The 24,308-nt window shown below is 44.5% G+C and overlaps 1 protein-coding gene across 1 annotated transcript; it reads left to right on the top strand.

Annotated features, from left to right (window-relative positions):
- The first annotated feature begins 1,333 nt into the window (after window positions 1–1,333).
- On the top strand, window positions 1,334–24,186 carry apc (APC regulator of WNT signaling pathway). The gene is given in 17 exon segments (XM_026356822.1): window positions 1,334–1,584; window positions 5,770–5,922; window positions 10,128–10,215; window positions 10,367–10,589; window positions 10,844–10,952; window positions 12,236–12,349; window positions 12,462–12,524; window positions 12,604–12,654; window positions 12,809–12,895; window positions 13,003–13,180; window positions 13,272–13,472; window positions 15,418–15,596; window positions 15,599–15,757; window positions 15,909–15,986; window positions 17,789–17,905; window positions 17,991–18,205; window positions 18,295–24,186. Coding segments are annotated over 16 exon segments (6,894 nt in total). The 5' UTR covers window positions 1,334–1,584; window positions 5,770–5,787; the 3' UTR covers window positions 23,192–24,186.
- Window positions 24,187–24,308: the final 122 nt, after the last annotated feature.

Below are 24,308 nucleotides of genomic sequence, written 5' to 3'. Positions count from 1 at the left end.
CAAACATATAGGATTGATAACCCTAATTATGGATCTTTTCATACTTTTTTTATGGACTGTGAAAACAATACTGATAGCTTCTTAAGTTTGTGTGAGTATAATCAAGGGCAAGAATCATGTGAAAGTTTTGTCATTTTTATTGCCTTTAAACACTGCCACTATCCCAACGTCCTGCAAGAGAGAGAAAAAGGACATTAAGAAACAAATCCCAAGTCACTTCTGTTTTCACTGCTTGTTGTAGCCAGATTAGGCTCTCTGTTAGTCTGTGGACTGTATACTGCACTGGATCGGGCTACAGTTATTGCATCTAATCATTTGTTTGCATGTAAGGCCTAGTAGAAACAGTTTTGTCATAGTGTTCAGGTATGGCAGAGAAAGGTAATCAAACTATAATACAGGCAAAACTTCAGTTTAGTGCCTCAAAAGCCATTTCATGTCATTAACTTTGTGTCTTCTCTCTCCTGTAGTTGTGTTTCCTCCTCTCTGTCTCTCTCTCTCTGTTCTCCTCTGCAGGTATCCTTCTCCTTAGAGCTGTACATCTCCAGAGTCCAGTTCTTGGTTCTACCAACCTGTCCATTAATTTTGCTCCCACTCATCCCAACCGGTCAAGGCAGATTGCCGCCCACCCTGAGCCTGAATCTGCTGGAGGTTTCTTTCTCTAAAGGGAGTCTTTCATCGCCACTGTCTCCTGGTGCTGGTCAAATGGGATTGTTAGTTTTCTATACAATTATATTCTGTAAGGTCTTAACCTTAAACACTGTAAAGTACCTGGAGATGACTGTTGTTGTGTGCTATACAAATAAACAGCTAATTGGACCTGTAATTAAAAACTGATTGACATTTAAATAAAACTTTTAAATGATTTAAAATGTAAATGTTGTTTGAAGTTTGTAATAAAACATAAACTTTTCTCAGAATATTTATTTTATGTTTTAATAAAAGTGACCCACTCAGCACAACAGCTGAAAGTTTAAGATTTATTTACCTGTCTTTGTTTTGTTGTGTCTTCTCTCATTTGGGAACTCAGAATGTAAACAGGAAAAATAGTTTCTAATCATTACTAAATAACATTATGACACAGAACCAACATGTGTACTTTTACCCCTGATACTGTAACAACACGTTTTAGGACATGTATTTGTCTCTGATGGTTACTTCATTAAAGTATTTTTTACAGTATATTTCACACTGGTGGTAGACTGCTGGACACATATAGACAAGATATGATTAAGTATTTATTGAAGTAAAGTTTGCAATGCCGGTACTACCACAGGCACACACAGACACGTTCTGATGAAGTATTTAATGAAGTATTTAATGCAGTAGAGTTGACGCCGCTGGTAACAGTCACACGGACGCAGAAACAAGATGGCGGACCACCGCAGCTCCACTTTCTCCACAACAAAAAGGCCGAGCTAAAACTTCTATCGGACTTTGTTAAACTCCACTTTTCCCACTCGGCCCGGACTAATGAGACGCCTCCGCTGCCTGTACCGGGTTGTTTACTGGCGGCTTGGTTTTCCGGTAATGTTCCCGTGAATCCGCGGCGGTCTGAAGCCGACTTTGGACATTTTCACCGGAACGGTAAGAACAGCCGAGCGCCTGACGTTAGCTTAGCCCCGAGATACCCGTTTGTTATGGTTAGGTATTGGTGTTTAAAGTCATCTGTAGACAGATCGGTAACGGTTAAAGAGTTTAACGGGACCGGTAAGAAGAATAGTGGGTTTGATAGGCTGACTTAAAACGGGGATTCTGTACATATACAGGGAAAAGATGGTCAACTAACGGTCTGTGTTAGCTGGACTGTAGCTAACAGCCTAGTCAATAGTTAGCCTGAGTAACAGAGCTGCTGCTATTGTCTCAAATACACAATTACTTTGTATACTAATATAGTACTGCCAACTGTTACTCCACAATACAGCTCATACTGCTTCAGTTACTGTTTAGTACTGCTAATACTAGCTAATGTCGTTGCACAGTAAGGGTACTGCCTAATGTTACAATGGAATACTACTAATGCTGTCTCCTGGTAATGCACTCATTACTGCTATTGTACAGTTACACTAATACTTTTGATTGTTACTGGACAGTACTGCAATGCTCTCCCTATTGTTACTGCGCAGTACTCTAATACTTCCTACCGTCACTGTGCAGTGCTCTTAATACTGCCTAAGGTCACTGTGCAGTGCTCTTAATACTGCCTAAGGTCACTGTGCAGTGCTCTTAATACTGCCTAAGGTCACTGTGCAGTGCTCTTAATACTGCCTAAGGTTACTGTGCAGTACTTGAATACTTCCTATGGTTACTGTGCAGTACTCTAATACTGCCCAAGTTTACTCTGCAGTGCTCTTAATACTGACTATGGTTACTGTGCAGTACTTAAATACTTCCTATGGTTACTGTGCAGTGCTCTTAATACTGCCTAAGGTTACTGTGCAGTACTCAAATACTTCCTATGGTTACTGTGCAGTGCTCTTAATACAGCTTATGGTTACTCCACAGCACTATAAATTGTGTTGTTGTGTTGCACTTCTCTCATTCAGGAAACCGGGGTTATAAACATAACATATCGTTTCTATCATCCGACTGGCATTACTTCATTGTGCTGTAAACAAAATACTATGGATTTCTATAGTTTACTTTTTGTGTCACATCATGCCACCTGAACGCTATACTCAGGGACCAGCACTCAGCAAAACTAAATGCTCAAACTTGTCTCCTGTTGTGTGTTATGCTAGAGGTTAGTGATATATTGTTTCCTACAGAATTAGATTCCGTGTGGACTAGAGACATTGAAGTAATAGTAGCAATAATAATGCTACTACTATTACTACTACTATTATTACTACTGCTACGACTACTGCTACGACTACTACTACTACTACTACTACTACTACTACTACTACTACTACTACTACTACTAATGATAATAATAATAATAATAATAATAATAATAATATTTTACTGGCCAAATGGATGATGTAGACATTGGTTATGAAATAAATAATGAAGTGCCTTCAGAGAGTTCCTTCTCCATCCTGTCTCATCATCAGAGAGGATGGCAGTTTGGCCATTCTAAGACCAAATCCTGCATTAATACCTAAAAGATGAGATACATTATTAAAATCCAAAGTCTTTACCTCCTTTTTCACTCCTAATTTCTATCTGAAGATATGTATGAGCTTTCCTTAACTCACTTGGTGTTTGTCAGGCTGATCTGACAGTGATCCACCCCAACATTAAAACTGACAGCTAGTATTAATGTTGGGGCTGATTTGATATATTTTAAGTTAAGTTACCAGAAATTATGGGTATGAGTTGTGCGGGATCAGTGCAGCTCCAGTGAAAAGCTTGGCATTTGCAAGTATACAAAGATGACAAAACTGTACGAACACAGAAAGGATTTTGTTGTTATTATTACTTACTTTTATTATCATTTTGTTCTGTTGTCATTAATTATGTTATCATCTACATGCAAAATACGGGGGAGAGAAATGTAAGTGGTTCTGGTTTATCCAAAATAAAAGGGCAAAACATAATTATGGGAAATTGAAGCCAGAGGATCTGAGCATGAACAGGTATTGATCAGTATTGATTAGAACTGTGTTTTACACAGTACTGTGTGTATGTGTGTCAGTAACCCGGACAGTCTTCTTGCTGCAGCTGCTGCAAAGCATGCTGGGAGCAGCAGGGGGAGAAGGCTGCCCCCCCACCCCTGCCTGTCTCTGGCTGCTGATTGGTTGCTTGCTTACCCAGCTGACTGGGTGAGACAGACAGACAGAGAGAAAGAGAGAGAGGGAGAGAGGGTGGAGGTGATGGAGGCGACAGCGATGGGGTGAGCTGCCATTTTCTCTTTCTTTAACCATCCTTCATTTATTCCTTCATGTCTTCATTCGTGTTTTTGTTTTTAGTCTTTTGTGATTGAGCGATTACTGGGGGACAGACGGGAGAAGAAGAGTGGGGGGGTTGTCCTTTATTGTTCTCTACTGGTTTTTCTTCTGAGGATTTAATGTGTTCTCTGATGAACTGGAGTGTGTGTGTGTGTATGTGTGTGGGGTGAGGGGATGAGGGGGGAGATAGATGGAGAGTGGGGGGGGGGGGGGGAGATGATGGAGGGAGTAGACAGGAGAGAAAGAAAATGGCCGACCAGTGATGGAGGAGAGGCTGTGAGCTTATCAGCATACTACTGCAGTTATAGTCCACTGCGCTGCAGTGCTATTACTCTGTTCTGCAGTACAGCACAGTAGTACTGACTAACTGCTGTAACATGAAAAAAACAGAAACAAGATCTGGACCCAACATCAGAGTCACAGGTTTTGGTTTTCTGATGGTGTAAAGCCCCTGTCAAACACGCTCTGTTTAAATCAGCACCCTGCTTACTTCCTGTGTCCAGTCTGTCACTGTTCTAGGTCGGAAATAATAAAGCGTATGTGTCACTGCAGGCAGTTACGTTGGCGAAGAAGCACCAAGGTTATCATATCTCTGGTTCAGAGTCACCTGATCCACCTCTAACTATAAGCTTTATAAAAAAGGAAAGTCTAGTCTTAAATGTAGAGGGGGTGTCTGCCTCTAGAACCTGAACTGGGAGCTGGTTCCACAGGAGAGGAGCTTGAGAGCTAAAGGCTCTGCCTCCCATTCTACATGTGAAAACTCTAGGAACCACAAGTAAACCTGAGTTCTGCTGGGAAAATATGGAAGTATGAGGTCTTTAAGATAAGATGGAGCTTGAGTATTAAGTGCTTTATATGTGAGGAGAAGAATTTTAAATTCAATTCTGGATTTTACAGGGAGCCAATGGAGAGAAGCTAACGTAGGAGGAATATGATCTCTCTTACTAATTCCACTGCGAACTCTGGCTGCATAATTTTTGATTAACTAGAGGCTTTTTAAGGAGTTATTTATTGTAATTTGTGCAATTACTATATTTAAATGTGATCAGCACAGAGGTTTGTATCTGCCACATGCTTAACAATTTAAAGGCAACAGCTACAGCTAATGTTGCCCAGCAACATTAATGACCAAGACAGCAACTTGCTGGGTGATGTGATGTTACAGAAAAAAATTAAACCAAAATCTCTTTCTTCACATGTGGCTGTGTCATTTGGACAGATACAGGTTAACATGCACCAAAGTAATCTGGTTACAACTTGTCCTCTCTTCTAAAGGTGGGAACACACCTGAAACCTAAGATTGTCAAAGAATGGACTGTTTTCACTCCAACAGCCGGGGGGGAAAAGGCTGTTTTTGGGTTTGGTCCTGGATGGTACGGTGTGGACAATGCAGATTATATATTTTACATAGAAAAATAGAAGTAAAATAACTTTGTACCTGAAGCCAACTTCAGGCGAAGCTGCAGGTTTCTCTTGGTTTTGATGTCGCCAGTGTCAGATGTTAAACACGTATTTAAAAAAACAAAAACAAAAAAACAACATGACTGGCAGCACAAGTGTTGCTGGTCAAGACACCTCAACATGTAGCCAAGAGGAACCAGGAATCTAGCCAGTAACCCTGGTGCCCCAAATCAATTAAATCTGTAAACTAGGCTTCCAGAATAAATAATCTGAGGCCCTGCTGCATGTTAACACAGATTGGCAGCTAACAATGCACTGCAACAACCGGGATGGTTGTTCGATCCAACTGACCCTAATCAAATATTCTGGGTTGACCTCAGACCTTTTCACCCCTGTTGAAATACCCTCCAGGAGTTGGGGTTGATGTGGTGTGGAGTACTACATTACCATAATATTACAGCAATACTTGTTCTTGCAGGTCAGCCGTGGCTCCAACATGGCGGCAGCGTCGTATGACCAGCTGCTGAGGCAGGTGGAGGTGTTGAAGATGGAAAACTCCAACCTGAGACAGGAACTGCAGGACAATTCCAACCACCTGACCAAGCTGGAGACCGAGGCCTCCAACATGAAGGTCAGCACTACTCCTAGTACCGCTATTAGAGTACTGATCTAGCAGTTTGTTTCCTCATTAGGCTGCTGCTGTTTGGGCGTAGACTCAGTTCTGGGTTCAGTGTAAGCATTTTGATTCAAGAGTCAAAAAACCTCATTGGTCCCAGAGGGAAATTGTTTTGCCTTGTTACAGTTGCTCTCAACCCGGTCAGAAAGAAAAGGAACCACAACCAGAAAAGATTCACATCAACACAAATACAGGATAACAACATTAAAGGAAACTCAGTATATATACACAGAATATGTAAGGTGGGTGAAAATACGTCAATAATTATAGTCTTGGGTGGAATTACAACAGTGATATGACAAGAAATTTTCAGTTCCCCACCTCCTTACAGAGAGTTGAGGAATTGTAAAGATTGATGTCAGAAGTAGAAAGGACCTCCTGTGGTTCTCCGTGGAGCACTTCATGTTGATCAGTCTCTGGCTGAATGTGCTCCTCTGTCCAGCCAACACACTGTGTAGTGGGTGGGAGGGATTGTCCAGGATTGAGAGGAGTTTGGACAGCATCCTCCTTTCAGCCACAACATGTAGAGGGTCCAGCTCCACCCCCAGAACAGAGCCAGCCCTCCTAATCAGTTTGTCCAGCCTGTTAGTGTCTGCCACCTTCATGTTGCTGCCCCAGCAGACCACAGCATAGAAGATGAAACTGGAACCACAGGCTCATAGAACATCATCAGCATGGTGCTGCAGACGTTGAAGGACCTGAGTCTCCTCAGAAAGTACATCCAGCTCTGAGCCTTTGTGTACAGTGCTGCTGAGTTCTTAGTCCAGTCCAGTTTGTTGTCCATGTACACTCCCAGGTATTTGCACTTAGATATGACATCCACCTCCTCCCCCTGTATAAAGAGAGGGATGACAGGACTCCCATCACCAGCTCCTTTGTTTTACTGATGTTGAGTTGAAGATAGGGGAGGTTGGGGGAGTTAAATCAAATTTCTGTCCTAATTGTTTACAATGTACATTAATGTCCTGCCGGACTTTTGTGAGGGTGTCAACTGCCAGCTATATGCTGATGACACAGTTATTTACGTGTCTGCTGAAACCCCACTCTTGTCAGGCATCGCTTGACACAGGCCCTACTTAATGTTAAGTGGCTTGAATTATCGCACCTCTTTGACTTAATATATAAAAAGGTTTTAACATGTTTGCACTGTGCTTAATGTATTGTTAATTAATTACTTGTATTTGTATTTTGTAGTATTTGTCTTACATTTTAAAATGGTATTTTGTACTGTGTAATCTATCCTTTCTAAAAGCCCCCTATGGACTGGTGTTGAAAATTAGCACATGTGCTAACACACCTAAGCAATACACTTTCAATGTATATGTGATGTCCATATTAAATAAAAAGATTCTGATTATGATTATGATAGTTTAGTCCACACCAGTCCACAAAACTATCCACCACTCTCTGGTCCTCCTCTAAAAAGCCTTCATAATATGTGAGGTCAAAGCCACTGGTCTGTAGTCATTGAGTACTCTGTGATACAGTGGCAAGAAAAACTTTGTGAACCTTTTGGAATTTCACGGTTTTCTGCATTAATTTGTCATAAAATGTGCTCTGATCTTCATCTAAATCACAACAATAGAAAAACACAGTCTGCTTAAAATAATTGTAAACAAACATTATGTGTTTTCATGTTTTTATGGAACACAACATGTAAACATTCACAGTGCAGGGTGGAAAAAGTATGTGAACCTTTGGACTTAATAACTGGAAGACCCTTCTTTGGCAGCAATAACCTCAACCAAACGTTTCCTGTAGTTGCAGATCAGACCTGCACAACGATCTGGAGTCATTTTGGACCACTCCTTCACAAAACTGTTTCAGTCTAGCAATATTCTTGGGATGTCTGGTGTGAATGACTCTCTTAAGGTCATACCACAGCATTTTAATCGGGTTAAGGTCAGGACTCTGACTGGGCCACTCCAGAAGGTGTATTTTGCTATTCTTTTGTTGAATTACTTGTATGCTTTGGGTCATTGTCCTGTTGCATCGCCCATCCTCTGTGGAGCTTCAGTTGGTGGACAGATGGTCTTACGTTTTCCTGCAAAATGTCTTGATAAACTCGGGAATTCATTTTTCCATCAATGACAACAATCCATCCAGGCCCTTAGGCAGCAAAGCAGCCCCAAACCATGATGCTCCCTCCGCCATGTTTTACAGTGGGGATGAGGTTTTGATGTTGGTGTTCTGTGCCTTTTTTTTCTCCACACAGTGTTGTGTGTTTTTACCAAACAACTCAATTTTAGTTTCATCTGTCCACAGAATATTTTGCCAGTAGTGCTGTGGAACATCCAGGTGCTCTTTTGCAAACTTCAAACGTGCTGCAGTATTTTTTTTGGACAGCAATGACTTCCTCCGTGGTGTCCTCCCATGTACTCCTGTTTGATGTTTTTGTTATTGTAGATGTGTCAACAAAAATGTGCCAGAGATTTCTGTAAGTCTTTAGCTGACAATCTACGATTCTTCTTTAGCTCATTCAGCATTCGCGCTGTGCTCTTGCAGTCATCTTTACAGGACGACCACGCCTAGGGAGAGTGGCAACAGTGCTGAACTTTCTCCATTTGTAGACAGTCTGTCTTACTGTGGAAAGTTTTTCTAGCTACTGTATGTTGTCCTGCGGCAACTAGGCAAGACTTTTTCCACCCAAGAGGAACTCTCTTCAGATGCAATTCAATTCAATTCAATTCAATTTTACTTGTATGGAGCTTTAAACAATTCTCATTGTCGCAAAGCAGCTTTACACAACCAAAGAAACTATGGAAGTTTATATGAACATTGAATGTGTGTGAATCAGTGTCCCTGATGAGCAAGCCAAGGGCAACAGTGGCAAGGAAAAACTCCCTGAGAAGGCAACAGGAAGAAACCTTGAGAGGAACTGCACTCATTTGGGTGATAATAGAAAGCAGGAATTAAGCATTCATAATATGTGTTAGGCAGCAGGCATTTCAGTATAACAGTTGATTTCTTTAAGTTAATATGGAGTCCAGATGCAGAGGTTGAAGATGTGTTGGAGAACACCACATAGCTGGGGAGCTCTGTCTGATGGCACACCCTTGGTGTACATCACTGTCTGATGGCAGCCTTGTTGGATATGTCTCCTTTTCCTGTAAACAGGCTGTGAACTCGATCTAGACTGGATTGATTCTGTGTTTAAGCCACATGGTGGCTTTTGTTGTTATCATCAGTTTGACTCTCAGATTATTCCTGAGGCAGGAAACTCTAACTGGTTTGTGAACAGTGTGTGAATCAGGAACAGGACCAGCTGAGCCAGGTCTCTCTCTCCCTCCCTATATAAACTCAATGTCTGGGCCCTGCTCTGAGACACAGAATGAGGCTTTGTTCTTTTTCTGAGTGAGACGGCTGTCTGTGTGTGAGGAGCTTTGGTTTGACACTCAGGAAACATGTCAAAGTGAGCGCTCTGTCGTTTCTCATCGTGTCATCTCATCAAAACATCTTTTGTTTGTTCTTTTTGTTTTTCATCTTAAGTTGCAAGTGATTTTTCTGTTTTTTTTTTCTCATCTTGGTGATTTTTAACTTTACTCTTGTCAGTTTTCATTCTTTTCACATGTTTGTATTTTAGTTGTTTTTTTGTTTTTTTTCAACTTACTACTGACTACTACTTTACTACTTTACTACTACTACTACTACTACTACTACTACTACTACTACTACTACTTTAATTTTTCAACTTTATATGTTTTTCTTTTGTGTCTGTATTGTCATCTCTCAGTTGTAGTTTTATTGTTCTGGTTTTTCATTGTTCTTCCTGTCCAAACTTCCCTTTTCCCGTCCTCTTTTTCCTGTTTTCTGTTTTCTGAGTGTTGTTAGTTTCATCATGTCGCTGTCTGATCGCTGCCGTTTCATTGTGGTGAGTCACTGACTGGGAATTTTGTATTTAATTCTGAAAGATTGTGAAATTAACATTTTATTCTGAAATAAAGAGAACTTGGTATTTTATTCCTAGAGACCACAAACTGGGTATGATATTTTGAAGAACTTTGACAGACTGTTTTATGTTACATTTCCTAACACAGACCTTGTTCTTTTTGTTGTGTCGTTAGACCAGAACATGACACGGAACGCGAATGTGGAAACAACCGGTGACATCACAGTGTACAGTGTCACTTTGTACTTGTTTTATTTCATTTGTAAAATAGGAAGTGCTGAAACAGCTCCAGGGCACCATAGAAGAAGAGTCTGGAGAGGCAACCGGGTCTCAGCTGGAGCTGATCGAACGACTGAAAGGTGAATGAATCAAAATACACACAGTATATCTATGCTTACTGTATACTCTGGGGTGTTCGTTCACTAATCCCCACGTTCCTTTGGAAAAGTGTCTGACAAATAAAAGCTTAGATATAAATATATGCTAAAGTGGCGCTTCTGTTTCCTCCAGAAATGAGCCTGGACTCTGCAGGTTTCAAGCCAAGGTCGAGGCCTCCTCTGCCCCATTCATCCTCCTCCAGCTCGGCCTCCTCTGGTTCTGGAGCTCCTGGAGGAGCAGCTGGAGGCTCTGGAACGCCATCCCTCACTACATCTACTGCCTTCCCCAGGAGAGGGCTGCCATCTGCAGGCAGAGACAGCCACGACCGCTGTTTGGAAGAGCTGGAGAAGGAGAGGTACTGCTGACAGTACAGAATATTAATGCTTTAAATACTGTAGCCAGAAATATTGCTAGTACAATAAGAAAACAAACAGTATAACTACTATAACAATTACAAATCCTGTTCAGCTGCTACCATTAATATTATTGTCACAGTTTTTGTAAAGTAGCCAAACTGTAACTGAAATTTTTTTCTTTCTGTGTCTCTCTGCCTCTGATTGGCTGCTGTCTCTGTGTGCTGTCCTGTAATTGGCTGCTGGTCTTTGTCAGGTCTCTCCTATTGGCTGAACTGGAGAAAGAGGAGAAGGAAAAGGACTGGTACTATGCTCAACTGCAGAATCTCACCAAGAGGATTGACAGTCTGCCGCTTACTGAAAATGTAACTGTAGAAACTCGTTAATTCTCTATCAAATTTATTTATACCACATTCTCATTTACTGAACTGTTCTTCAGCTTTATTTAGATACTGCAGTACCCATGATCCTCTGCTGCTGTTAACAGGTTATTTATAGTTTTAAGAAGCTGATGGAGGCAAATCAACTACAACTCCCAGGGTGCATTTCACTGACAAACAGCCATTCACAGAGCTTCAGATTATGTCCTTTCTACTTCTATTGTACAAATACTATGTATTGTACATGTATGCACAGAATATCAAGTAGCTAGAGAAAGAGAATTACTACTGACAATTATGCAAATACTGCAACTATAAATATTATTAATGCTACCTTTTCTTTGTTTGTACTACTACAACCGACTTTAACGCTAATTAATATTGTAAAATACTACTGCTGAAAGTACTGAAAGAGCTTCCAGTACTGTAAATCTGTCACCACTAATGGTGGTACAGTAGTGCAAGCTTGGATAGTACCACTGAGTATTTCTATGTACTAGAAGCTGTGGTTTGATGAGCATAATAATGTTATAATTAGTTTAATACTACTACTGTAGTACTGTTTGTACCTTTTAAAAATGACTAGGTAAATATTATGTCAGTTTGTGCGAAGTGTAAAAGCCACACACACTGTTCATCTGTCAATCATCTGTGCCAACGGCTCCAGCATTTCCAGAATATTTCTTTAATGTCTGCTTAAGAGGCTCTTAATCCTCTTAAGTCCTCCTTATGATTTTTTTCATAAAAAGTCTAAGAATTAGAATTACATTGCTAGGAATTGGTCTCATATTTAAAACACTTTGTAAATACAACTTTTGAAGTTCAAAGAAATGTTTAATTTACTTATATTCTTTATTTTTTAAGAAATAAAAACAAAATTGATAATTGCATTTTAAACATTTTTTCACTGCAATTGTGGTGGACAAAAAAACTTTCTATAAATATCCTCTAATATCTCTAATAATAATATATCCTAACTTTCTATAAATTCCTATAAATATCTACATTTCCACTGTAAATACTTCAGTCTTTTGCATTGACTGTTTCGACTAAATAATCCAATAATCCACACTGTAATTCGTATTGTGGCAGCCATGTTGCAGAGTTCATCATGAAATCTGAGGGGTTTACAGAAAACTTTCAAAGCTGCTGTTGCAAATTTAATACACACATTTTCAACATGATTTTACCACAAAATAAGTTATTTTCAATACAGTAATTTAGAGCAGTATAAACGTAGTTGTTGATAGTATTTCTCTGTGCTTTAGTTCACTTTGCAGACGGACATGAGTCGGCGGCAGCTGGAGTTTGAGGCTCGTCAGATCCGTTCGGCAATGGAGGAGCAACTTGGTTCCTGCCAGGAGATGGAGAGAAGAGCTCAGGTAAAAACACACCTGGAGGCTGCATCCATGGTCTGAATGTCTGATTCATTTCTGGTCATTGTGTGGCGGTGATGTATAGCAGATTTACACGTCTCCTGTGTTTGTGTTTCAGGCTCGTGTGTCTCGTATTCAGCAGATAGAGAAAGACATCCTGAGACTAGGATCCCGCCTACAGGTATTTCACCTGTCTCACCTGTCTGAAAGAGTAACAGGTAATTCACCTGATGTCTGTAACACCTTTTCTTTCTCTTTAGGTGGAAGGAGCTCAGGGAACAAGCGACAGCAGTGGATCGGTTGGGGCACAGGTGAACATTCTGTTTTATTCTCTTTTTTGTTGTTGTTGTTTTTTCGTTTTAATTTTGCTATAATAATTTGTAATTTGAAAAAAAAAAAAATTAATATATAATTTGCTAAATTATGTTTTTCTTTTCTTTTTCTTAATTTTTTTTTCTTTTGCAGAGCTCCAGCAGCCGATTGGACCATGAGCCAGCCAGTGAGCCAAGCTACTCAGTGCCTCGACGAATCACCAGCCACCTGGGAACTAAGGTTAGTAATCTTCCTGGCAGCACCTCCGCACATTCTGCAACCCCTGTCTCTGTGTATTTTAATTAACAGTCACTATTTACCTGTGTGCCCCTCAACGTGGCCCCTAGGTGGAGATGGTATACAGCCTGCTCTCCATGCTGGGCACCCACGATAAGGACGACATGTCTCGGACACTGCTTGCCATGTCGAGTTCTCAAGATTCGTGCATTGCCATGCGTCAGTCCGGCTGTTTGCCGTTGCTCATTCAGCTGCTCCATGGCAATGACAAGGATTCCCTGTTGCTAGGTAAAAAGTTTTCTAGGTTTTCATCTGTACAGGTAACTCTGCCCCTCTCATCTATTCATCTGTTAACGATTGTATTTCTTGCACTGCCCAGGTAACTCCCGTGGCAGTAAGGAGGCTCGTGCGCGGGCATCGGCAGCACTACACAACATTGTGCACAGTCAGCCAGATGATAAGAGGGGACGCCGAGAGATCCGAGTCCTGCACCTGCTAGAGCAGGTGCGTCATTACTGTGAGGCCTGTTGGAGCTGGCAGGAGAACCATGAGAGGGGGGTCGACCAGGAGGACAACCCCAGTGAGTGATGCCACACACTGATCAGACATGGTCCCCAACCAATCAGAAGAGTCACATAACCAAACCTCTGACATCACTATGAACAGAATATGTAAACGTGCAGTAGAATAGATAAGATTCACCATTATTGTCATTACACATGTACAAGTAGAAAGCAAAGAATTGCAGTTTAGCATCTAACCAGAAGTGTAGGCCTGAGCCGTGCAGCAGCCTGCTGCAGTTGCTCTCTGCCTTGTGATGTCTTTTCTTTTCTTTATTTATATTTTTTTCGTGTAGAAAAGTAACTAGATTTGGGAAATTAAGTCCCACCCTCTCAGATCATGTTGTTTGAGAGAGATTTTACCTTCGTTTTTACTTCTGGAATCATGATTTATTTAATCTGAAAGACGCAGCGCAGCGCCATTACAATGGAGATGGGTCCATTGGTTTCAAGAGAGGAGGGGGGCTTACCGTTCTCATTAACAACAGGTGGAGTCATCCTTGTCATGTAACTGTGAAAGGGTGTGTCTGTAGCCCTGATATTGAACTGCTGGCTGTGGGACTCCGTCCATATTATTTGCCCAGAGAGTTTTCTCACTCAATATTAATCTCTGTTTACGTTCCTCCATCCACTAATGCTGCTGCTGCGTGTGACGTCATTCAGATGGTCACCGCCAGTCTGCAGACCAGACACCCTGACACCTTCTTTAATCACACCACCCTAACTAAGACACTTCCTACATTTACCGTATTTTCCGCGCTATAGCGCACACTTAAAAGCCGTTATGTTTTTATTACGCATTACAACTGAACAAGTTTTTGTTTCACTTTAGTCCGGTGCGCTTTATAAGTCAAAAAAGTCTGAAAATAGACCATTCAATGACAGTGCGCCTTATACTCCAGAGCGCCTTATAGCGCGGAAAAAATGGTACAAATACGGTACCCAGTTTGTGAGCTGTCTCACCAGGGGGGAGTGGACACTGTACCTGTTGTATGCTAATGTTAAAGATACCTACAGCTCCACTGCCCTCCCCCCTCTGGTGAAGTCAGATCACAACCTGGTAAATCTCCTCCCACAATACACACCTTAGCAGCCTGCCACTATTAAAACCGTAAAGAGGGGGACAGAGGGGGCCCACTTTGCCCTGCAGGGTCGCTTTGAAGAGACAGATTGGAAGACTCTCTGTGAGCCTCACGGTGAGGACATCGATGGACAACAGACTGCATCACTGACTACATCAGTTTCTGTTTGGACACCCACGTACCCACTAAAAGCATTTGCTGCTTTCCAAACAAAAAGCCCTGGGTCAATCAAGACATCAAAACCACCCTGAATGACAAAAAGAAGGCATTCAGATCAGGAGACAGGGAGGCAGCACAGAGGTTCCAGAGACTGCTGTCTGTCAGGATCAGGGAGGGGAAGGAGGCCTACAGGAGGAAACTGGAACAAAGCCTTCAACATAACAACACCAGTGAGGTGTGGAGGGGCATGAGGACCATCACTGGCTACAAATCCTTAAGAATGCTGCGAGCTCTGAGCAGGCAGCATGTTTTATGCAGTTCTTCAATGACTGGAAATTGAGTTTCTGTGATGTGCTGGCAGTTTTCACCACCTGCTGCAGTGCCTTGCGGTCACTGATGAGGCCAACCACTATAATGTCATCTGCAAACTTGATGATGGAGTTGCAGTCATGCACACGTCTACAGTCATGACTGGAGCACACAGCCCTGTGTTACACCCATGTCAGGGTGATGGTGGTGGGGCATGTGAGGCCTGACCTGACATGCTGAGGTCTGTTGGTTAGAAAGTCTAGTATCCAGTTACATAGAGAGGTGTTGATGCCTAGATCTCAAAGTTTAGCGGTGAATTTGGAGGGTATGACTATGTTGTAAATAGCGTAAATACCACACAAATAATGTCATAGCGACTGCTAAAACAATGATTGTTGTTTTCTGAACGTGTCAGTGCCATCTCCGGTGGAGCATCAGATATGTCCAGCCGTCTGTGTCCTCATGAAACTTTCCTTTGATGAAGAACACAGACACGCCATGAACGAACTAGGTGAGTCTGACACTAATAATTGGTTACTTACTCAATTCTGGCTAATTAGTGATTGGATGGCGGTTGATGTACTGGCTCATTCTGTGGGTTATTTGTCCCTGCAGGTGGGCTGCAGGCGGTGGCGGAGCTACTGCAGGTGGATTGTGAGATGTTCGGTCTGAGCAGTGATCATTACAGCGTCACTCTGCGGCGATACGCTGGCATGGCACTCACCAATCTCACCTTTGGTGACGTGGCCAATAAGGTCAGGGCAGACCAAGCCCATCTTTACTTATCAGTCATTTTTATTTTCTGAAATGCTGAGACACCGTTATAAACAATTTTTAGCTCTGCTTCATTATGTTTCAGGTTCTGGAATCAATCAAATTACATCACTGTTGTTTATTTCCCATCAGGCTACGTTGTGCTCCATGAAGGGCTGCATGAGGGCGATGGTGGCACAGCTCAAATCTGAGAGCGAAGACTTGCAGCAGGTAAGTTCCCATTTGTTATTAATCAGCATGCCAGAAATGATAAGAAAAACATTTATTATCATGATTATAGTGCTTCAGCAGGGGAGTTTGAAGTACAACCGCAGTTTTAGTAATAATTTTAATGTGAAACATAAAATGTCAGTACTAACTACCGGATCTTTTACCCTGGGTTCGTCTATTGTTATCATCTGGTGTAGATTATCTGATCAAATAATAATTATTATTTTATTATAATAATAAAATAATAATATAATTACAGTGCCTATAATGATCCAACAGTTCCAGATATTTGGTGCTAGTAGTCCCACAATTAGTGTAATAGAGACCACCTGGGGGCAGTGAATGTGTCTGAAGTTAAGAAGAAGAAGAAGAAGAAGAAGAAGAAACGCTTTTATTTGTCATTTGTCACATTTACATGTTACAGACGAAATTGGTCCTCTGCATTTAACCCATCCCCCTGGGGGGAGCAGTGGGCAGCTACATACAGCGCCCGGGGAGCTAGCGTGGAGTGTCTCGCTCAAGGACTAAAGTTATTGCAGTAGAAAGGACCATCCAGTCACTGGTTATTCAGTATTCCTGGCTAATATTACACCATGCAGACAAAAGAACACTATTAACATCCCCTGGAATTCTGTGAAATGCATCATCAAGAAATGATAGGAATCTGGCACATGTCTAAATCTGCCTGGAACAGGCCGTCCACACAAACTGAGTGACTGTGTAAGGAGACTAGTGAGAGAGGCCACTAACACACTGATGATTACTCTGAGGGAGTTACAAGCTTCAGCAACTGAGATAGGAGAGACTGTACATGCAACAACTGTTGTAAGGACAAAGACACTGTTGAAGAAAACTCATGTTGAATCATGACTTGAGTTAGCCAATAGGCATGTGAAAGACTGGTGGTCCAGTGGAAAAGGGTTCTTTGGTCTTATGAGACCAAGTTGGTGCTTTTTATCCATCAGACGAGACACAATGTTTTACACACACCAAATACTGCACATCACCACAAACGCACCATCCCCACTGTGAAACACGGTGGGGCAGCTGTGGGGATGCTTCTCGACAGTCAGCCCTAGAAGGCTTGTTAAGTTAGAGGGTAAGATGAATGTGGCAAAATATCGGACAGTCCTGGAGGACAATCTGTTGGCACAACTATTGCAGTTCTGGAGTGGCCGAGTCAAAGCCCAGACCTCAATCCAATAGAGAATTTGTGGATGGACTTGAAATTGAGGGGCTGTTCACACTTGATTTCCACGCAACCTGACAAAGATTGAGCAGTTTTGCAAAGAAAATGGCATAAAATTCCAGTGTCCACATGTACAAGCCTAATTGAGACCTATCCACACAGACTCCATTGCAGCCAAAGTTGTGTCTACTAAATACTGACCTGAAGGGGGTGAATATTAATGTAAACACTGATTTCACCTTACATATTTTTGACATTACTTTGTAGAAACCTGTTTTCACTTTGACATTATTGAGATATTTTTCTGAATTTTATTTGTCAAAGTCGCCAACTTTTATTGACCATGATTTATATTTGTCAATAAAAGGATCAAACATCCAATAACATATGCAGTGTAGCGCCAGGCCAGGCTCCTTTATGCCTTTTGGAGGCCTCGCCCAGATTATTCAGGTGCAAACAAACTAGCCTCCCAAACACTGCAATCCAATAGCACGTCACATGACTTGATGCTTTTCTGTTATTTAAGAGGAAATGCTGGGTATAAATACCGATTCTGTTAATAACAAGAACCATGGTGAGTGATGACTCCCATGTTCTTTGTTGTGTTTTTTAGGTGATAGCGAGTGTTTTGAGGAACTTGTCATGGCGCGCTGATGTCAACAGTAAGAAGACGCTGCGTGAGGTTGGCAGCGTGCGAGCGCTGATGGGCTGTGCTCTCGAGGTCCAGAAGGTTCGGTTTGTTTTACTTTTCTGTTCTGAGTGTACTGTGAATCTTTCACAGCAGTTCATAAATTTTTTTTGTTCTTCTTCACTAGGAGTCAACACTGAAGTCTGTACTAAGCGCACTATGGAACCTGTCGGCCCACTGCACTGAGAACAAAGCCGATATCTGTGCAGTGGATGGCGCCCTGGCATTTTTGGTGGGAACATTGACTCATCGCAGCCACACCAACACACTTGCCATCATCGAGAGTGGCGGTGGCATTCTGCGCAATGTGTCTAGCCTCATCGCCACCAATGAGGCACACAGGTAACCAGCAAAACCCTTTGTAAGTGATGATCCAAAGAATTGCACGCTGATAGTAGTTTCTGATCTTTTCCCTCTGTCTTGTCTTACAGGCAGATCCTGCGTGAGCATGGCTGCCTGCCAACTCTACTGCAGCACCTAAAGTCACACAGTCTGACCATTGTGTCCAATGCCTGTGGGACTCTCTGGAACATGTCGGCACGAGACGCCAAAGACCAGGAGACATTATGGGAGCTGGGTGCTGTGGGCATGCTCCGTAACCTCATCCATTCCCGCCATAAGATGATCGCAATGGGCAGTGCTGCCGCCCTGCGCAACCTTATGGCCAATCGCCCAGCTCGCTACAAGGACACTAGTGTGGTTTCGCCAGGTGCCGGTGCACCATCGCTGCATGCCCGTAAACAGAAAGCACTATTCGAGGAGCTGGATGCACAGCAGCTGTCAGAGACTTTCGACAACATTGACAACTTGAGCCCCAAAGCGGCACACAGAAAAGGACGAGGCTGTAATGGTGCAGGAGGAGGAGGCGGGAGCACTACACGTTCTTACGCTAACACACCAGTTCTTTCAAGCCCCAAGAATGGAGACGAATCAAAGAGGATAAGTGAAGACACTGCGTATGCTCGGCCAGTGTTCCCACCCAATGTCCGAGCCTCCAGTGATAGCCTGAACAGCGTGACGAGTGCTGATGGCTATGGCAACCGCGGCAAAACCAAACCCTCATCAGAGCCGTTCTACTCATCAGATGAAAGCGCCACCAACAAGTGCTGTGTTTACAGGAAGTACCCGGCAGACCTTGCTCATAAAATCCGCAGCGCTAACCACATGGCGGATGATGATGGTGCAGAGCTGGACACACCAATCAACTACAGCCTGAAGTACAGTGACGAACAGCTGAATTCTGGGAGACAAAGTCCCACTAACCGTGGCATCGACAGTGATGATGAGCAGGATGCCAGACTGAGGAGACGGAATGAGGGCGGCGAATCTGCAGCAGGCAGCAGCCGCATGGCGTCTGTCCCTCCACCTCGCTATGTCGTTGTCACGGCAACATCGAGTTTCAGTAGCGACTCAACGGGCGAGCAGCCAATCGACTACAGCCTAAAATATGGTGCTGAAGCTGGCCGCAAACCACTGTTTAAGCCAGAAGATATCCCTGCCCCGTCCCTCCCCAGTGCCCCAACTGCCGCTGCCAACAGCAAGCTGCGCCCTCCTGCCCCTACAGCCAATCGGGTGGTGCCAAAAAGCAACCAGGAGTCAACACAGACGTATTGTGTGGAGGATACACCCATCTGCTTCTCCAGGGGTAGCTCCCTGTCATCACTGTCATCTGAGGAGGAGGAGGACAGTGATGTCATGGTGAGGAAGAGGAGAGGGGGGAGTGGTGTCAGCAGCACAAATGACTATCCAACACTTCCTGTCAGCGAGAAAGACGCACATGAGCAGCAGCAGCAGCGGCAGCAGAAGGAGGCAGAGAGCCAGACCGCTGTCACTGCTCCAGCTGCGCGGGTGCGACGGAGTCACCACCACCACGGTCACGCCCATCACCACCATCACCACCACCATGTGTCCTCATCATCAGGTGCTAGGACACCAAAAAGCCCACCAGAGCAGCCATATGCTCAGGAAACACCACTGATGTTCAGCCGTTGCACATCAGTCAGCTCCCTCGACAGTTTCTCCACCTCCTCCATTGCTAGCTCTGTGCGCTCCAGTGAGCCATGCAGTGGCGTGCCTAGCGGTGTGGTCAGCCCCAGTGACCTCCCTGACAGCCCAGGCCAGACCATGCCACCAAGCCGCGCCAAAACTCCACCACTGCAGGAATCCACACAAAAGACCACTGAGGAGCAAAATGGCAAGAAGAAGGATGAGGAGGGGAGCAGCACTGATGTCTTGCTGCACTTTGCCACAGAGAGCACTCCACATGGGTTCTCCCGAGCTTCCAGTCTTAGTGCGCTCAGTCTGGATGAGCCCTACATCGCAGCAGAAATGAAAAAGAAGAAGGATGAGGTAGAGGAGGGGGGTGGGGGGAACAAGGAGAGAAAGGAAGAAGAGGCGGCAAAACCAATTCTTGATGAATCAGATGATGACGACGACATTGAGATCCTGGAGGCCTGTATCAACATGGCCATGCCTAAGTCATCACGTAAACCGAAGAAACAGCAACAAGCAGCGCAGCGGAAACACAGCCAACTTCCTGTCTACAAGCTCCTCCCGCCACAAAGCCGTGTCCAGTCACAGCAGAGGAAAGACGTGCCAGCGCCACCAGAGGAGGTGCCAAGAGTATACTGTGTAGAGGGAACTCCACTCAACTTTTCCACCGCCACCTCACTTAGTGACCTTACCATCGACTCTCCGCCCAATGAGGAGGTGGCAACGCCTCTAGCCTCTGCTCAGAGGAGGGCGGGGCTTCCCGAGGGAGAGAACGGAGATGATATCCTTGCCGAGTGCATCAGTGCTGCTATGCCCAAAGCCAAACCCAGAAAACCAATAAGAGCAGCAGCTAGCAACGAACACCTGCAAGCCCCTCCTCTTCCCCCTCCTCTCCCTCCTCCAGTGCCGCCTCCCCTCGGGTTACAGCAGCAGAAAAAGAAACCAACATCTCCTGTGAAGCCGATGCCCCAGCGAGCTGGATACAGTGTCACCACAGCAACAGCTACCAAAGCAAAACCAGGCTTTGCCTTTGACTCGCCACGACACTATACTCCTATTGAGGGCACACCTTGCTGCTTTTCTCGCAACGATTCACTCAGCTCGCTTGACTTTGATGAAGATGATGGCGGCGACAAGGACGAAGAAGACAAGAAAACGAAAGAAGCAGAGGGCAGGAAGAGAAAGCAGCAGACAGCAGCTGTTTTTCCTCGAACAAAACCGGCGACCAGTCAGACGGCAACAGATGAGAAGCAGAAGTTTGCCATTGAGGACACACCTGTCTGCTTCTCCAGGAACTCGTCACTGAGCTCGCTGAGCGACATTGACCAGGAAAACAACAACAAAGAGTTTGCCCCATCACCACCACCACAACCAAAGGAGCAAGATGTAGGCAAAGCCGGAAATCCCCCACCTGCACAGGTGGAGCTAAAACCTCGCCCCCCTGCAGCGAGTGGATATGCCCCCAAAGCGTTCCATGTGGAGGACACACCTGTTTGCTTCTCTAGGAACTCGTCACTCAGCTCCCTGAGCATCGACTCTGAGGATGACCTGCTGCAGGAGTGCATCAGCTCTGCCATGCCCAAGAAGAAGAAGAAATCAGCCGCCGTCCCTTCTGCCATCACTGCGCCGATCGCGGTTCCCAAAGCTGACGATATTCTGGCAGAAGAGGAGCCTACAGAGGTTCCTAGAAGCCCCGCCTCCCCTGACTCAGAGTCCTTCGATTGGAAGGCCATCCAGGAAGGTGCCAACTCCATTGTGAGCAGCCTGAATGCCGCGGCAGCGGCGTCATCACTGTCTCGCCAGCCATCATCAGACTCGGACTCAGTCCTTTCCCTGAAGTCTGTAGGCTCACCATTCCGCCTCCCAGCAAACAATCGCAATGTAGAGGAAGAAGCTGGAGAAGAGAAGGAGGTGGTGAAGCAAGGAGCAAGAATCCTGAAGCCAGGAGAATGCAGCACGTTGGAAGCCAAAAAGAAGAAGGAGGAGGAAGAGGAAGAGGAGGAGACAAAGGCTGTGCGAGGAGGGAAGAAGGTTTACAGGAGCCTGATCACTGGTAAACCGCGGCCGGAGCCAGCAGCCAGGGGTCGCAGCAAACCCAGAGCAGCAGCTGTCGCCAAACCTCCAGGAAGCGGTGATGACATAGGGGGGAAATCCTCGCGTGACTCAACGCCATCCCGTTGCTCCTCCTCAGCAGCTAGTCAGAGAGCAGGAAAGCTGCCGCAGATGCTACGCACAGCTTCTCCAGGAAGCGCATCACCATCATCAACTTCCAGACCAGCAAAACAAGGTGTGGTGGCGAAGAGCGGTGGCAGTATCCCAAGGAGCGAGTCGGCATCACGTGTTGGTGGCTCTATGGTTGCGAAGAAACAGAAAGCAGAGCCTGAGAAGCCAGTGCTGGTCCGGCAGTCCACCTTCATCAAAGAGGCGCCGAGTCCAACGCTGAAGAGGAAGCTTGAGGAGTCCGCGGCAGCTGCAGCAATCACCTTAGAGTCTCCATCCAGCCCTGAGACTTCGTTGCCACCAGCCACCAGGAGACATGATGTAAACCGTTCACACTCGGAGAGCCCATCGCGCCCACAGGAAGTGACATCATCACGGTTCAGCCGCACTGGCACATGGAAACGGGAAAACAGCAGTGGGGGTGGAGGGAGTAGTGGCGGGAAACACTCAACATCGTTGCCACGCGTAGGCACATGGAAACGAACCGGAAGCTCATCATCTGTCCTCTCAGCCTCGTCGGAGTCCAGTGACAAGGGGCGGGGAGAGGATGACGCTTCCACCAGGTCAAAGGGCACATGGAGGAAGGTAAAGAGCGGTAGCGACACGGCCAGCCGTAGCTTTGCTGACAAAACGGAGGATGTGTGGGTTCGTCTGGAGGACTGTCCCGTTAACAACCCACGCTCCTCCTCCTCCTGTTCAGCCCGCTCCCCCACTGCTGCCAATGCCCCGCCTATCATTGACAGTCCTGCATCTTCCAAGATCCCCTCCTCGTCCTCCTCCTCTTCCTCCTCCAACCTCAACCTGCGCCGCAGCTGCGAGAGCCTGGATGACAAACCGCTGCCCCAGCAGCAGCAGCAGCGTAGTCAACAGCGCAGTGGCGCAGTGGCAGCTCGAGTCAGCCCCTTCAACTACACCCCCAGCCCCAGGAAGAGCGGCACTGATGTTACTGCTACTCCCACAGCAACCACGACAACATCATCAACCACCCCGACACGGCCCTCGCTCATTCCCACCCCCGTCACCAAGAAACGTGAGCCAAAGGGTGGCGAGGGCAATGGCGGAGGAGGGGGCGGAGGAGGGGGCGAGCGTGGCTCCTACATCGTGACATCGGTGTGAAAATATTGTGCACACAACATGGCCACACGGGGGATTTGTAAATACGGAAAAACGTTAATGAACTGTACAGGAAGTCCTGCCGCCTCACCCTCTTCTCTCCACTCATTGGCTGCTCTCACCTGTCAGTCAAGCTTCTTTATCCAATAACAGAAACTTTTAACGTGAACCTTTTTATGTTTTTATACCACTAAAAATCACATGTAGCGCTTAGCCATCCCCACACCCCCAGCTGTGTTCCTGCATGGTCCTACCCCTGGTTAATGGTGACCGTTACCATGGCGATAAGATGATGGTGATGATGTTTGTAGGTGTAGCAGTTGATTCTGCTCTTTCGGAAGTTTTCATGTTTTTTTTTTTTTTTTTACATGTGGACGTCTGATCAGTTTTTAAATTGATGCCAAAAAAACTTAACATCTAAAACCAGAAGCCACACGGTCCACATGTGTAAACTGGGTTTTTCATCTGAAAAAACTACTATCCTGAACCTGAACAACTGACCCTGTTTTTTTAACCTTACTGACTGATCTGTTGCTTTTTTAGGACAGAAGCGAAGAAACATGTTTCAATTAATGTTAAATGTTGTAAATTAGTCTTGATGGATGTAAAAACATTTTTCTCAGAACTTCACTCGCACAAACTGCTTTTATTCCTGAGGGGAAAGTTGCTACCGACAGTAAACGTTTAACTTGAAACACATTGAAAAGCTGGAGTTTGAGGGTTTTTGCTAATAAATCAACTGCTGGCTAAAAATGTCTCTCTCTGCGTCGCCTTGGAAACGAATAACACTGTAAAACGTAAGTTATTGCTGTAAAACCGTAAAACTTTTAACTTTGAAGCACATAATTTAAAACTAAATGACTTTTGCCAAAATGGTTTTATTCATGGCTGTGAGTTGATTTTCACTATTTTTATGTTGATGCTGGAGGGGAAAAAGGCAAACACTTTGGTGAAATGTTTAAACTGATGATGAATAAAATTCAACATGTAGGTGCAAATGATTTCTTGTTTGTTTTTATGTCTGTTGGCTCAGTTGAGTTCCCCCCCCAAAAAAATCTCATTTTGAATGAGTACTTGTGATCCCCTCACCTCAAAAGATCCCAGGTTAAACTTTTCAGCT

The sequence above is a fragment of the Anabas testudineus genome, chromosome 12 (genome assembly GCF_900324465.2).
Source record: "Anabas testudineus chromosome 12, fAnaTes1.2, whole genome shotgun sequence".
NCBI lineage: Eukaryota > Metazoa > Chordata > Actinopteri > Anabantiformes > Anabantidae > Anabas > Anabas testudineus.
Note: the sequence above shows the minus strand (reverse complement) of the source record. Positions and strands in the feature narration are given on the sequence as shown.